Genomic DNA, 17,276 nt, shown 5'->3' with positions numbered 1-17,276 from the left:
CCTCTGCAACAGAGGTATTTCCTGGTCTTCCCTTCCAGGAGCTGAACTCATGAGAGCCCATTTCATGGTTTTCATGACTCCCCTTGAAGAAAGTTTTTCTTGAAATATTAGATTCATGATTCTTGCTAAAGTCAGCACAGTAGTCGAATAGGGCTATTTGCTTTATATAAGCACTACCTCTAAACAACACAACCAATTGTCTCCAATGCATGAAGAGAACATGAAATTCCATTAATTAACCTTTGACAATGCACATGTGTGAATTGCAAATGACCTCTTCATGAAGCTGCTAAAGTTCTTGCACTGTGCAAAGCTGTAATTAAGGCTACCAGCATGTTAGTCTATTACAGGCTTGGTTTAACCGTTACACTCTGAATTTGTTATTTATTCATTTTTATACCTTGAATATTATACTACAATCCAAAAAATATTAAGACTAAGAAACAGTTGAATGAATGTGTCCAAATTCTTGACTGCATTTCAGTGAAAGGTGTGCGTGACTATTTACAACCGTAGATGTAGCGTTAGAGGTAAAAGGCATGTTCCTAAGAAAAACATGTCTGCAAATAACTGACATGGACTGGGTTGGCCTGACCAAGCAGTTAAATGTTCATATTTGACCTTTTGTTATATTTAAATATTTGCAGTGTGATCACCTATGATACTATCGAGGTAGATAGTGTGATAGCATGTGTACAAAACTCAAAAGGTGATTTTCAGCTGTTATCTGGAGTGAAAATTCAAACAGGACTGTTGGTATTGACCGTGACACTGTCCATGACACTGTTTCACCTTAGTGACTGCCATCCACATTACAAACTAGATGAGCCCTCAGTAGAGGGCAGAACCACGCCCTCTGCTGGCAAAAACCCTGTCCTCCCTATACAACTGATGCAATATGTATCAATTTTGATCATGTACGTATCTCCCTCTCTACTTGATCTGCTGACCTGTAACTCCCCAACTGCGCAGGGGACCTTAGACTGATCTTCAGTGCCAAGTTTGATCATCCTGACTTCAGCGGTTGCAGAGATATCGGACCGGACATAGTCACATACATACATACTTACCCAGCCAGATACCGCACCGAATGCAATAACCCCGCTGACGTTCGTCAGGCGTGGATAACAAACCTTTACTGAGAAAATCTCTAATGCACTGGGATGGTTGGCAATCTGGGCTTGTGCTATCAAGAATGACCATCCAGAATGCCAACAGTGTATTCCATCTTATGTTGCAATTTAGCTACAAACAGACAAGCTGAATTGCTGTGTGTGTGTGCAGACAACATGTATGACATAGTATAGTAAGTAGTAGTGATACTGATATGGCTGCTGATCAGGTGCAGGAGATAAGAGTGGGGATTTTTAAAATGATTTGAATCTGTAATGACATTTGAGCAGGATTTAAAATGTGGCCCAAAAGCTAATCCGTGGAGAAGATCATGCTGAGGAGGAGCACAATAATGACGTCAGATGTTGCAGCTCTTGGCTTAGAGCAGATGGTAGATGGATGCACAGGTTTTGACACACAACCAAGCTGTCTCATATGGTGTTTGATTTAATAACATCTTCACCAATCATTACTATTGTGTTTTTAAAAAAAAAATGTGTGTATATATATATATATATATATATATATATACATCCCCTCTCAATCAGTCAGCATACATGGCCATTTTCTTTTGAAAAATTGTGTTTCTTTGCAAAGTGTTGTGGACTATTTGAATGGGGTTCTGTTAAAAAGAGGAGAGGTGACCTAAGGGTGATGCATATGTAAGAGGCATTCACGTTACTTTGGTCCACAGGTTAAATAATAGTGTAAATAAAGCTGTAACTGAGTTGGAAAATCAGGCAATGTCTCTGAACAAGCATTGTATCGCTGATGCTGCACAAATCACTAATGGAGTCTGTGCTAAGTGAAGACTATTGAAAACCACCGATTCAGATGCTTCCATCTCATGCTGCAAGCACTGACCTTCAAACATCAAGTTCAAGGTAGAAAAGGAGGGGTGCTTTTCCATATCAAAATGAGAGAAGAGCAGATATATTGTTTATTATTGTTTTTATGTAGATGCTTTTTTTCTTGAACGAGTGTCAACTTGGACATTGAAAGGCAGAAGTTTTGGCGTTTATTCTGGGCAACTCGCACACTTAGCTGCCCCACCTCTCTGTCTCGTCTTGGTTTTAGCCTGTTTCTGAGAGACGGTATCAGGCGCCGTCCTCCACATTGAGTCGTACTTGGCTGCATGTTACAGTGCACTCAGTGACCTGGCATCAACAGAATGCCACTATGTGCTGTGACACTGTGTCGGCAGATGTATTCGCGCGTGCGGGTCCGGGTGTGCATTGTATGCATACATGTTAACCAACAGTCTATGAGTCCGTTTACCTTTATTTAAGTGTGCTTCATGTGCATATAGAAGTGTGTGTGTGTGTGTGTGTGTGTGTGTGTGTGTGTGTGTGTGTGTGTGTGTGTGTGTGTGTGTGTGTGTGTGTGTGTGTGTGTGTGTGTGTGTGTGTGTGTGTGTGTGTGTGTGTGTGTGTGTGTGTGTGTGTGTGTGTGTGTGTGTCTCGTAGCTCCTGCCATGTCAGTGAGGAGGTGGCACTGTACTGTGCAATAAGAGCAGTCGGCCTGCAGGCAGAACTGGCCATCTGGACACATGATAAGGAGCCTAACCCAGACATCAGGCGGTTTTTCAATTTCTCTTAGTGCTATCAGATTTCTATCTCTTTCTGCTGTCTGTCTACGTATCGGTCGACAATAATACACTGTATTTTAACCATGTCACTCTTTCTTTTTCTTTTGTTGCCCCATCTGTCCCAATCTTTCTCCCCATCTCTCTATTTCCTCCCGCTCTCTCTCATCCTATTCTGTTCCCCTGCAGTTTGCTGTTTTGTGGTCCACAAGAGGTGCCATGAATTGGTCACGTTCTCCTGCCCAGGGGCAGATAAGGGGCCCGACACAGACGTAAGTAACCAAAGTCCAGCTGTTGCCTCTCACGTGTTTGCCACTATGGAGGTTCCTTTTTTCTCATTGGACTGAAGTGCACAAATAATGGCAGCAACACTGCAGTCGTGCCAACCAGACCTGCCTGGGATCAGAACACGCTGGAGCGCTTTGACAGCTGCAGAGCTGCCATGCATCCTTATCGTGTCGTGAAGTAGCAGACTGTGGAGGGGCAGAGAGGAACTTGCTCTTTCCTCTGACAAGCATCCCCAGGCATCTAGAGCTGCAAAGTGTATGCCACTTTAGTATTTTTCAACAAGGTGTAGATGATTGAAATCAGCCTTATTTAAAGAGTGATGATGATAATGACAGCATATATGCATATAAACTACACTAAACTTTACTATGGTTCACATTTATAATGCAAGATTACTGTCTTTTTTTTATTCAACCTCAGCAGAGGAGCTTTAACCTTTTACTCTCTAAGTATCTATCCAAAGAAGGCCATTCAGATGTTCAATTCACCACACTCACGGCTGAATCACAGCAGCGGCAGGTGGCTAATTCATTTGTTGTCAGTGTTCCAGTCAAGTCGCCACCTTTAATAAAAGAAGCTGAACTGTTCCCCAGAGTGAGTCAGTAACCCTGTCCCCTTATGAAAAGCTTCATTTTTGAGCTATTCTCTTCCTGTAATAGTGCCTCTTCTTCAAAATCAATATTTTATCTCCAAAATAAATATCTTTAAAAAATGGGTCGTGCCTTCATAACATACTGGCAGCGAACTTTATTCTGAATGGAGTCATGGAGTTCGTCGAGTAACTGTATTAATTCTAATCCATCCTGCAGTACTGAGTTCAGAGAAAAGCCCGCTGACAGATAATTGCGCCATTAATGATGATCTGATCTGGCGCAGAGACAGATGGGAAATGTAGTGGTGAGTGGTGGCTATAACAACACACCTGCATCTCTCTTTGCAAGGTAATGAGTTGCACACAGCTCTAGCAGCTGGATGCCTGCAACTGTTGATATGAATCACGACTGAAAAGAAAAAATACTCTCTTAATTGAACAGTATTCCAATGTTGCCTTGAACATTAGAAACTCTGCTTTTTAATTAAATTTAATGAATGGGCATTTGCCTGTGACCTCCTGGCTTAAATAGTACAGTGGTATATTTGTAAATATTCTGCTGAATAATTTAATCACATAAACATATAAAGGAGCTTTGTCAATGCTGTAGTTTTTCCTTTGACCACTTGATAAATATCAGCTCTTTTATGACACACTGAATGAGGTCTCCTGTTTCGCTCCTTCATTAGCTTTTTGTACCAACTATGTGCCATCAACCACCGTTTGCTTGCTTGGTAAGTGTGAAACTTCATTTACATACCTGCCTGCCTGCTGGGCATTGGTAGCCTCTTAAGTATTACAGCAGCATGGTCTGGCCTCTGTAACTGGAGATATGTCAGTGTGCTATTCAAGATCCTCAACCCAGACACTGTAAATAGAACACTCCAAGGATGACATGGAAGCTGTAGAGGCATACAATTGTCTGTGCAAGGGGATTCTTTATTCAAGCTGGCCCTGGAATTCAGAGGTATAATGGAATGTCTGATCCATCATTAACAGCTGAGATTAAATTACCTTTGACATCTATGTGTTTCAATTACTCAACCCATCTTAATTAATGTACATTTTATTCAATGTTAAGAAATATGCTTGAAGTTCTTTATTGATTACTATTTAATGCAGTTTAAAAAATGCATCATATGAAAATCATAGTTTTTGTTTTTGTCAGTGTTAATATTGTGCTCTGAAAAGGTTACAACAATATTGTTTTAATAAATAATGTGGTATAACATTTTTGACAGATCTTATTTACCGTTTTTCTTTAATACTTTTTTCAGGATAATGTGAAGCACTCTGTATACACGCACAGCAGTGCCTTAGAGGAGGGGAGCTAAGACACTGAAACCCAATCTAGCAGAAAGAGACTTCACTTTGAGAACCAGGGTGTAAATTATTCTGAACCTTTTGTTTGTGCAGACACCCTGCAGATTTTAGGACTCTAATTCTACCACTCCTGTGACTGCAGGTTCACCCCCTACCAAATCTTCTTCCTTTAACAATGCATGAGTACTTTATCTCTTGCCTTATCAAAATATTTGATGTTTCCTTTAATGTACAGTTCTGTGCACTTAAAGTAGCAGTACTGTTGCCAGGGGCAACCACACTTATTACATGGCTTGCTGCTTCTCAGGCGTGCAATCCAGGAAGCCAATAACTCCCTTGGCCAGCAAATATCCTGAAGATCCGCAGTATCTAGGCTACCTGCATTTTATGACTCATGTCTGTGTTTTATAATTTCTGTACTAGAAGAAGCAAAGTGTGCACAATGGTGCCAAAAAGGAGCCGCTAGATCTTTTCAGTAGCAAAGTTATTGGGAGTGGTTAGCTTTGATTTGGTCGGCCAAGATAACCATGAATACATTCTTCTTCGCAGCAACAGCCACAGGGTGTTGCTGTAAAGGCAGGGGAGACTGCAGACAGGCACATATGTAATGTGAGAATAGCTCTGTATAGTCTTTGAGTAGTGTAGCACAGCACAATCAACGGTGCAGTCTGAGATTTAGTTTGAAAGTGCTGTGCTTGAGGAGAAAAAAAAGCTTGATTCATCTACCAGTTTCACAGGGACAGGAGCCGGTGTCTGTCATTTCACAGGCTTAGCGGGGGAAACCATGAAAATACTACTTCTCGTGGCATAATGAAGAATTAGAAGGTGACAGTGCAACTTGTGAACACAACTTGTCAGCACATTCCAGCCTAGTGTCAGTAAGTCAGATTAAAACACTTAGTTTAACAAAATGTTTTTGTTTGACTGCTGGTATAATGTTACCAGCAGCTTGAATAAGTTCAGTGCTTTACAGGACAAGATCATCAATAATGCAAGAGCTCTTCGTTTCACTACAGGGGCTCAAAAGGTGAAACTGAGAGGTTTGATGTGCCTCCGTTTGTGTGGGTGTGCGGCTGCTGCATCATTGATGTCCACTTAACCAGAGCGGTACATATGACCCGGGGCAATCTGCTAGTCTTTTTGCACAGATTTCCCCTCGTTTTTCACACTGACACACACACACACACACACACACACACACACACACACACACACACACACACACACACACACACACACACACACACACACACACACACGTACGTTTGTTTTTCTATACCGGTGGGGACTTACCATTGACTCCCATTCATATCTAACTCCTAACCCTTACCCTAACCTTAACCATCACCAAATCAATGCCTAACCCTAAACAAACGTTTTTGCACTTTTGCATTTTTTATTAACAACAATATGGCCAAGAAAACGGTGTTGCCACCCGTGGGGACCTCATTTTAGGTCCCCACCGTAAGACAAGTCCCCACCTTTACAGCAAATAGTCAGGTCAAAGTCCCCACCGGTATAGCAGAAACAAGTACACACACACACACACACACACACACACACACACACACACACACACACACACACACACACACACACACACACACACACACACACACACACACACACACACACACTTGCTCACGTACTCGCAGACAGTCAACCTCTAGCTCCTCAGGACTGTTCAGTGCACAGATAGCTGTGACAGAATAATAGTGTAAAGCAGCAGCACAGTGCCCTTTCTGTCTCGTTTGCTTGGAAACAGACAGGACTGACCCGAGGCTGACTTGGCAGCCAGGCATAGCAGAAAATGCTTCGGTGCCATTTCAAATGGGGGTAGGCAGTGGCAGGAAAAACTGTGTTCCATTAGTGTGTAACAGTGAATGATGTGGTTTGTCTTAAAATGTAGTCAGATCTTCATCTAAGTTACATTTTTGCAAAAACATAGTTATTTAAACTATGGCATGGCTCAGTGGGTAGAGTGGCCATCTCGCAACCGGAGGGTTGCCGGTTTGATCCTCGGCCGTCGAGCTCATGTCGACGTGTCCCTGAGCAAGACGCCTAACCCCTAATTGCTCCTGGTGGTTTGTGGTTAGCGCCTTGCATGACAGCTCCCGCCATCAGTGTGTGAATTTGTGTGTGAACGGGTGAATGTGATGTATCATGTAAAGCGCTTTGGATAAAAGCGCTATATAAATACAACCATTTACCATTTAAACTAACTATATATATGGCATTGGAAGGATGCTGCACACTATCCCCCTGAAGTTGAAGAATGGTGGAAGGAACATCACTGATTCCCATTTTTATTATGGAATTCGTTCAATTCTAGGCTTGTTGTCTGCCAGCTGGGCTGCACTGTGGCTCCGTTGTCTCACAGATAGAAGATTGGTTCATATCCCTGCCTAGGCCTGGTATCTTTCTGTGTGGAGTTTGCGTGTTCTCTCTGTGCAGTCTGGGTTTTCACTGGGTTCTCCGGTTTCCTCCCATGGTCCAAAAAAATGCTGAGGTTAATTGGTAATTTTAAAATGTCCTTAGGTGTGACTGACGTTGTCTGTCTTTATGTGTAGCCCTGTGATAGACTGGTGACCTGTTCAGGGTGTCCCCTGCCTTTGCCCTGAGTCGCCTAGGATAGACTCCGATCCCCCCACGACCCTACAGAGGGTTTAGTGGTGTATAGACAATGGATGGATGTCTGTTAGCTGAAGCCTAGAAATTGGATGATGCACCATGACAACTACCATTACCTATTCAAATCAGTCTACTACAGAATGACTTTAAATAAATAAAATCCTTCTTTTGTTGTGGCCCAGTCAGAACCCAAACCTACACTCAGCAGAGATTCTGTGCAATGACCTCAAGAGAGCAGTTTCACACCAGACATTCTAAAAATATGTCTAAGCCAAACCATTTCTTTAAGGAAGAATGGTCCAAAAATCTCCCTTCAGTGTTATACCAATCTGATCCACAGTATTGAAAACTCTTAGTTGCCAAAGGACATTTGAAGAGTTAATATATCCGAGGATTCACTAATGTTGTCCACCAGCACTGTGAATGTCCTCTGGTTGTGCTCGATAAAGACATAAAAACACCCACAACAACCATAGGGGGGAAAAAATATGAAACGGATTGTATTCAACATTACAAAGATAACGTTTATGCAAAAAATTCAATGTAAAAATGCATCTTAAAATACTGTTAGGATGCCTGGATAGCTCAATGGGTTAAGCGGGTGACCCATGTACAGGTGCTCCGATGCAGCAGCCTGGATTTGATTCCCGCTCACGGGACCTATCCAATAAATAAATAATTAAAAAAACTTTTAAAAATGAATACTGTTTAAGGAGATCATCCCTCACATTGTGATTTCATTGGCAATCGAGATTTTTTCTCATCTGACCCACAGAAAACCTACCCAGGAATTAGCCCGATTCTTAGGCTGACTACTAGTCGTGTGTATTCGTCACCACTTGTAATTGCTTGTCACTGAGGATGTATTTCATAATATCAGCCACTACAGTGGTGTCAAAAACACAAATTCGGAATCTGTCCAACAAAGGAATGTAGTCGTAAGATGGAACTATTGACTGCATGTGACCGTGATGATCTTGGTGATAGTTGACTCTTCCTAAAGCAGTTGATTTATATAAAAATTCCCCCTCATTACATATCACAAACAGGGAAATTAGCTATAAAGACTGTTTTCTTTTGTAACAGGCCGTAAATATGTGCATTTCTGCTCTAAAGTTGGGCATTTTAACATGGGGGTTTGAAAGAATTGACAATTTTCAAACAGCCCCAAGTTGCTATTAGAGAAGCAGCACATCTTGGCACTCTTTTTTTCAGCCCTGGAGGCTGCTGCTTGGGTGTGACCAAACCTGCAGTTAATCTGAGAGAAATCTAATTCATAATATTAATGAGTAATGCTGTGGGCACCAGTGATCTAATATTTAAAAGGGCAAATCATCCAGGAGAAGGTGGTTCGACAGACTCCAGCATGAAAGTGAAAAATAGGTGTTCTGGGTCCAAGGCTGGGGACACACTGCCTCATTACAGGGACTCTGCTTGGAGATTGAAAACGAGATTAAACTAGAGTGGAACTAAATGACATCATCTGTGCCACAGGCGTCTTGGGTTGTGACAGGCAATGAAGCCTTTCGCCTGTATTTTTAGTACATTTCCTTCCAGCAACGGTGCAAGCCATCTCTTTTAGTTAGGCTCGTTCTTGCCCAGAAGTTGCCATTTCACCGTTCGGCCAGCGTCTGTTGCAAAGTGAAAATTCATTTAAATGCCTCTTTTGAGTGGCAGAGAGGGCAGTGGTGGCCTGAAGGTTAAAGACATGAGCTTGAGTCTGGACTGGAAGGTTTTTTATGAATCCTGAATGTGGAGAATGTGGCAAGGTCGTAGCTCCATCTGCATCAACCAAAACAGTTCAGAGGACACTGGCGAGCTGCTCTAATTAGCTAATAAATTTATATAACAATATCTGTTTAAGGTGATTTCAGATGCAATATGAGTTAGTCTGTATATATTTCTTGCAGTTCAAAGAACATTTTTAAAACTCTGAAAGATAGGTCTGTACAGTGGTCATTTTCCTTTGGAAAAACAGCAAACCCCAGGATTTAAGTGTGAATCCATGTTTTTGAAAAGAAGAAAGAAGATCTTTGTGATGTCTGAATGCCAAAACTGAAGCTGGAGGAGGATGTTTAATTATTGCTGAGATAAATGCATAACCTTCCTTGACAATGCCCAGAAAATGATACACTCTAAATGTAATCCAGCCACTTATAGCTGTGTGATGTAATAGCTCCTGCACCGGTGTCCATATAAGCCAGCCTCCCACTCCTTACTCAACTGAATCCCAACACATGCTTTTAGCACACGCCCCTATGCAAGCCTTGGCACAAACACTACTTCCAAGGAAACATAGTCACAAAGAAACTTGATGCTGCATATTTGTGCTTAGTACACTGGATTTATTTTGGTGTGTGAGTGCTGACATGTCCTGCACAGCTCCTGTCAGGCTGTAGCCTACTGTTGTAGCAAAATGAGATCATTGTCGAAGCTAACATGCCTGGAAACATGCAAGATGTGCACATAAAGTCGCACTGTGCCAGATAGGATTCTCTTTTTGGCTGGTTATTGGAGCGGGCACTTTATTTTGCTGCCTTGATGGTTTGAAATAACAGAATTGGAGGAACTATCCTGCACCTTGACAGGCAAAATCTAGGACAGAGAAGAAGCTGAAGGAAATGGAAAGGAGATATCATATGTTGATAATAAAGCAGGCAGGATGACATGAAGTACTTCATAAATGCCAACCCCACTGGAGGATTTGATTTTTTTTTAAGGTTTTTTTGATGTAATGCTCCATTGTGTCCTCTGCTGTTGCTGTTACTGTAGATTCTACGGGGCTATATCTCTTGGCGGATGATTTTGTACTGGCCCAGGGTAAAATCTTTTATTAACAAAAACGACCTTAGGCCATAGTAAATGCTCGAGGAAAGAGACATGACAGATGCCACAATGTGCGCATTGCTAATTCATGAGAGATCATTTTCCCTGCTTCTTCTCCAGTGCTGAGAATAAAGTGCTTTTGGTGGTAAATTTTAACGAAACTGTATTCCCCCAGACTGTCAACCATGATTTATAGACGGATATTTGTTGCTTATTCTTAGCAGTGGATTCTCTATCCGATAGGACAGAGGCTAACAAAGTTTCTCATTTTTGACCCCGAAGGATTAAGTCTCCTGAGACGATGCAGTCGAATACAAATAAATGTGTGGGCACACAGAGGCATTCTCAAAACCTTCTTTGTAGCCACACTCGATGATATGCAGAGATATTATCACTTAAGTCCTCACAAACACATTGCTATTTAACACAGATAATAGATATATTTGAGAATAGAGGTTTCCCATGCTCCAAGACAGATGAAAATACAAAATAAGAGCATGAATTATTTATCTGTCTCGGAAGTGTTTATAGAATCAGACTGTGGGTTTCAACAGGTCTTGAAGTCTCCCTCTCTAGAGATTTTTCTTTTGGATGCCATAATGCTGTCATGCAGGCTTTCTATTTCAGACAACAAAAGGCTTCAAATTGCACATAAGTCTTAGCATGTGTGAATCAGATTAAAGGCCATTCTGGATGCTGTGGCTGTCCAACAAATGTGACTGTCAGTACGAGCCTGCGTTATTGTTGTTGTTGTTTTGCAGATAAGATACAGGATATGGCTGCTAAGGCATGATTCATGCCAGCAGCCTAATTCAGTTATCTTATAAGAGGCATGAAAGTAAAAATCTTCTGATTTGTTTTATAGGAGTCACATTATTATTAGCATTTTTTGTTAAATGCTGAAATATTACGAGCTATCGACCTGGAGCCTGTGATTTAGTGCATACGGTAAATGTCTTGAAGATTACTCAGCAGTGAAACCGATATGAGGAGAGCAACACTGCTTACTTTTGTTACAGGAGAAACAAGGTGACTGTAAAATATGTATGAAAACAAAAATATCAACAACCCTTTATTCTGCTGTGTTTATGTTGATCGATTGATTGGTTAGTTAGATATATTGCAGCTTGTTTATCACGAAATAAGGTGTCTATGAAAAATTAACCATGTTCCTTCTAAGCACGCCAGTATGCACAATATTTATTTGACAGCTGGGATTTAGTGTGAAGACAGATGAAGAATTTACAGTTCGTATGTGAGGAAAAATACCAGCTGATATTAGAATAAAATACATGTATCGGACTTTGCAGTTTCAAACGTCTCAACCTTCATTTTATTGCTCACAGACCAGGTTTTCAAAATGTTACGTGGCATTTGTAATTTGTGTATCATGTCCAAAACAAATGACCATCTGTTGTGGTGTCTATTGCAGTGATTCAAATTACTGCACTGCAATTTGCATTTTTAAGTGGTTATTTCCACATGTTGAGCTGCAACATCATCATAGTCTTAGTTACCAAGCACGTCTGTCACAGTTTTTGCGTGTTTGCCCTGTCACTGTGGGTTAATTTTCTTCTAGTAAGATGAAACCGTTTCAGGCACTGATTGTGATAAATGCATTTTCTTTTAGATGCATTTCCACTAATAGATACTGTGGAAAATGAATTAGATAGGTTATAGTAAGTGGACAAGAAAATTGAAGATAATCTTTTGTCACTTTCCCTCAGAAATTTGTCATTGCTTCCACTGTTATCAGTGTTAAGTGATGGTTGATATGATAGTTGAGTCCTGCGGGCTGCCTGCTGATGGTTTTTATACTCTCTGGGATGAACAAATCTTGAGTCTCTCTTGCTAATGGCCTGTGACATGCCCGTCTAAAAAGAGGTTTGGTCAAGTCTTTGCTTTGAAGAGGGAGTGCAGGAGGGTGTAAGTGCGTCCATGCATTGTAGTGTGTGTCAATAATAATGGCGGATAGAGGATGGGTGGGTGCACTCAAAACTGCTGCATCACTTCCTGGTGAAACATTTCTCACTGGAGAAGTATCAAAGTGTTGTTGCAGCATGAAACCTCCATGGTTGAAACTAAATTTCACCGAGAAACTCTCCTTTGTTGTTATTCGCTTGACCTTTCAGCACTGAGGCAGTTCTTGGGAAACTGTTTCAAAGACTAGTGCTTGACAGTGAATGCAGACTCTATTTCCTGCACTCCACACCTACACTGTTTTTCACACATACATACAGACACAGAAAAACAGACAGCACTGATGAAAAGCGACTTGTCTAAGATTTGTGAACACTGTCTGATTATCTGTGTAGTATACTGAGGAAGTTCTGTCATTTTTCTGAACGTGTTCCTAATGTTTGGAACATGTCAGAGGATATGAGCTTTTTACATACAAAGCTGGAGTGTAAAGGGCTGTTTGAATTCAGTTGTGCTTCTATCAAAAATGTGTTTTAGTGAATGGTGCTCCTCTTGAATGTTTGACCTTCACTGTGTGGATGATTTATGTTCAGGGTTTTGACTCTGGAAGACCGTTCTCAAATTCATTTCAGGTTTTCTGCTGAATGTGGGAGATTTCTCTGATCTCACTTAAAATCTGAACTTCAGAAAAAGCTGTACTTTCTGGATTTTTTTATTGTGCAGTTTTTTTTTGTATTATTGAAAAAAATGAGGTTAGAAAAGTAAACAGAATTTACATGACTAATGTAAATTGGCATCAAAACAGTGTAACTGATAGCTACAATTTTACCATATATATATATATATATATATATATATATATATATATATATATATATTTCTGAAATTAGATACAGTTAACAGAAAAAGAACTTGATTCTGTAATTTTATATTGATTCGTTTATTGCTAATATCAAAAAGCATTGGTAAACTGTTAAAATACAGCTATCACAGAAAATGATAACTACACAAATAAAATGTAAAAACAAAATACACATACACTGAAAATAGATTTTGAAAGAAATTACAGTGAATAATTCTGTATTTTTTTTCCTCAAAGACACAAGCTCAAAATTATTCATGAAAGGCAAAGGTTTGGCCCCTCACTCAAACTCAAATCCATACTCCTATTTAAACATACTTTATACTGCATCTCGCCTGCTGTACCTTTTATGAAAGGAGGCATAGTGGGCCACACTGCTGATAGGCTGGACCAATGCCTGAGATGAAATTTTCATTATCCACCTTTTATTTGCACACTTTGTTAGAGATATCCAGGAGTAGTCTTTATCTACGTTTATTCAGGAGGATAATACACAGGCGAAGGCAAACAGAAAAGTTAAGACTCCTTTATTCCTGTATTTTACTTACATGAATAATAATGATAAAAAGAATAAGATTTAAGGAGATGGATTGAATACAAAATATAATAAAACTGACCTGTGATATCTGCACTGTGTAAACTCTTGTTTTTATTAAAATGATGGACTAGGTGGTCTGGCTTTGTGTCTGGAAGCCCTTTTCAAAAGCTCTGGTGTTAGGAGCATACAGTTTCAGACGCCACAGAATCAATGACAGTGTTTATTGAGTTGGCGTTTCTTGCTGTCGTTCAGGAGATGTGAACCACTGAAGAGACAGAAGCACAGTCTTGCAGCTGAAATAGATTACATCCTCAGTTCATACCTCAGTGGATCAGTTTCCGGCTTAGTATTAATTTGGTTACAGCACAATAGGCAATTCAGAGGACTTAACATTGGGATTGACACACGATGCCGTGTTTGACAGTTTAATTGTAATTTGAACAATCAAGAACTGCACATTGGAGCATTATTATTCTTCCACTGATGTCTGAGTAAACACAAGGAAAGCACAACACTTTATCGAGAAATCTCCACACTGTGCTTTAGTAACCATACATTTAAGGGACTGGCTTGTTGAGGCACAATACTCCTCGTTTAATCGGTATGCTGGGAAACACAGTTCAACAGAATTCCTGCCTCCCTGGCCTTGAACAAACAAATGCAGGCACACACACACACACTGACAAGCACACACAATGCATTCCATCAGTCCCTCTGAGATTTGTTTACAGCAAGTCTCTGGTAGCCTGTCTTGCTCCAACCATGATAAGTAGTAATAATGACCAGCACATGGGAGAGTTGGAACAGCTCTTGACCCTGAATCGACTCAGTGTCACAGTTCCTGGACAGGAGTTTGTCCTCACCACTGCCTGGCCAGCGCTCTGCAAAGCCCATCCATCTCCACCATATGTTGATATCAGCATGGAGTATTTAAGAATTTACTGATAGAGAATTATTTAGCCTATTAGCCACCAATTTTGTTTATATTTCTTGAAAATTACCATAGCAAATAGGCAAGTACTGATTTTGTATAATTTCAAAGTGCTATGAAAATCTGTTTTCAGTGACTCTGCAGCATTGTGGGATCCATCATTCATCCTCTAAGCTTAGTTTTATTGCCAACGTATCACTGTGTTGGAAGTAGTATGTCAGGAGTGTGACTGATGCCAAAGAAATCAACTGCATTGACGGGGCCATAAAGGTAAAAGTATGGCTTATTTAAGTCCCTGTCAAATAGGCATTTGTGCTTTAAAAGTCCTGCATGCCAGTGCACCCAAAACTAGAATAGAAGCCAGGAGGGTCTGGAATCTAAACTCGACCTCACATGTAAGAGTGAGGCCTGAAGCTGAACCAGCAGGAGGACTGAAGCTCGACACCCGAAATAGAACGATACAAGTTACAGATAGGTCAGGCTGCCTCTCTCTCCTTCTGCATCTCCAGGGACTTCAAGTTCTCTGTACTTGTCCATGTTATTTACTGTTGGAAAAGAACTACTGGTTTACCTGAGTTGCATCTTGGCAAAGAGAAGAAAAACAGTTCACTGGAAAGGGATATCTAGCAAAGTTGTCAGCACATTTGCAGTTAATTTCAACAGTGAGGAAGGTAGTTGGCCAGGTAGTTGCTGGTGTTTATTGAAAATGACGTGAATCAGTCTCGTACACTCCTAAGGTACGTTATTTATCTACCAGTGACATCATACCACTTTGATATTTTCTTAAATGGTGATCCAACTAGTTACGATATAAATTGTTTTTGGAACAAAAAATATTGAAATGAATCTATTGTAATGAAATGATGTTGGTGGATTGCTGAATCACTTTCAGTCTTAAATGCCATTAGATCTCCACATAGCCACCAGTGATTCATATAAGGGGTGTAGATATATGACAATGATATCAGTTATGTGTATCACAACATCTGAAACCACAGTAAGTGGGATTGCAACCTCTATAATGCAGTTAAATTCTCTAGCATTTCTGTTCTTGTTGGCAAAGGAAACATTTCCCAAAATACATGTATTCTCTCTTAGGCCACCTGATATTTGTTGGTGAGTATCTTCTGCACAATTTTCATATTAGAGTATAGATCCCTGTGTTGGAGTAGCACTTGATTTGTCTACATTCATTATAAATAGGAGAGTCTTTCCTTCCTCATCTGTCTTCCTTTCACAATGGGCACAACAGTTTGATTAAATACGTGGGCTTCCAGATTCTGTGCACTTCCTAAGAAGCCAAGGTGTCTATTTCCTTCCACATAATTAAGTCCCAAAATGCACAAACACTCTCAAACACAGCTGCAGTCACTAAATTGATTGGCCAGACAAAGCAAACTTTTATTGAGTTCTCTGCAATTGAAACCACAGAGCAAATAAGTCTGCAGAAAGCAGAGTTGAACGGCCAAGCTGCTGCCCCTGTCAGCTGGCTCATTACAGTGAAGAAAGAAAGAAAGACTCTGCCAAGACTTTGGCTATTAGATAACTTTTTGGAACACATCTTGTGAAGTTCTTTTAATTATTAATTACCTGACAGATGCCCTGTGTCTGATAAGCCAATTTATTCTGACTTTTTGCATTTGCAACATCACCAAATTAACCAGTGGGTGTTGCCCCCTAACCCCCCCCCCCCACCTATTGCCATCTTGGAGTAAAGGTTGGGATACAAGGGAGTCCTCTTCCAGCTGATATGACAGCTGTGACAGCCCTCCTTGTCCTCTGCTGACCTTGTGGATGTCATACACAGCATGTGTGCATGGCTATACTAATGAGCCAGTGTCTGCAAATCAACACATCTCTGCAGCATCCATGCGTGTGAGACCTGTATCAACTGGAGCACGGTTTTCTCCAGCTGTGAAAAGGCAAGCAAGAGAGTTTGTTTGGAGGCCTCAGAGCTGAAAACTGCACTCAGTCTGTTTAATGTTGTGCTTTTCTCTGAAGAGACCGTTTATATAAATCAGATCAATGAATCACTGATAATGCATGCCTTCTTGAATGATGTTGTTTAAGAGCCTTGTTGTATTCTATGCCTATTTTTCCCCTCTTTTGTGAACAATATTAATCACAACTGCACAAGTGACTGACAATATCTTGTGTATCTGTGTCTGTAGTATCTGGTCCTGGTTTGCAGCTGAGGACTCTTGAAGGCCTGCTCATTACAGTGGGAGTTTAGGCTGCTGTTATCTAGTGGAGGAGTGTCTTCATCAGACATGGGTTGTATTTACATCACTTGTTGGTAATGGCAGATCTACTGAGGTTAAAACAGAAGTTTCAAGAACATTGTGTTGAGCTTTGAAAAAATTGTGGTTAATTCTCGTTGAATGGTAAGCTGAGAGGAAGCAACTCAGTCCTAACAAAGCTACAAGATATGTCTTGATATCCAGGCTTTAGTGCAAATACCTGAAAGCCTTTATTGCGAAGGTTGAAATCTCAGCTTGACTCAAGTCTGACTCCAGTATTGATTTGACTTTGTTTTCCATATTTATGCCTGGGAACTGACTCGGCACCAGATTTAGAACTGATTGCACATTGTTTGGTCAGTCCTTTATGCAGTGGTTGGAATTAGTGTACACTGACCCTATGGCTACTGTTCTCACGAATGGGATA

At 40.7% G+C, this 17,276-nt stretch overlaps 1 protein-coding gene across 4 annotated transcripts in view; it reads left to right on the top strand.

The window, feature by feature from the left end:
* Window positions 1-17,276, top strand: part of prkcaa (protein kinase C, alpha, a) — a 148,921-nt gene that overhangs the window by 50,291 nt on the left and 81,354 nt on the right. For all 4 annotated transcript variants that reach the window (XM_022205429.2, XM_022205431.2, XM_022205430.2 and 1 more), the window contains exon 3: window positions 2,888-2,970. In XM_022205429.2, the coding sequence (XP_022061121.1) occupies window positions 2,888-2,970 (83 nt within the window). The remainder of the gene's footprint in view (window positions 1-2,887; window positions 2,971-17,276) is intronic.

Source organism: Acanthochromis polyacanthus, chromosome 3, assembly GCF_021347895.1.
Source record: "Acanthochromis polyacanthus isolate Apoly-LR-REF ecotype Palm Island chromosome 3, KAUST_Apoly_ChrSc, whole genome shotgun sequence".
Classification (NCBI taxonomy): Eukaryota; Metazoa; Chordata; class Actinopteri; family Pomacentridae; genus Acanthochromis; species Acanthochromis polyacanthus.
This window is presented reverse-complemented; position numbering and strand designations above follow the sequence as displayed.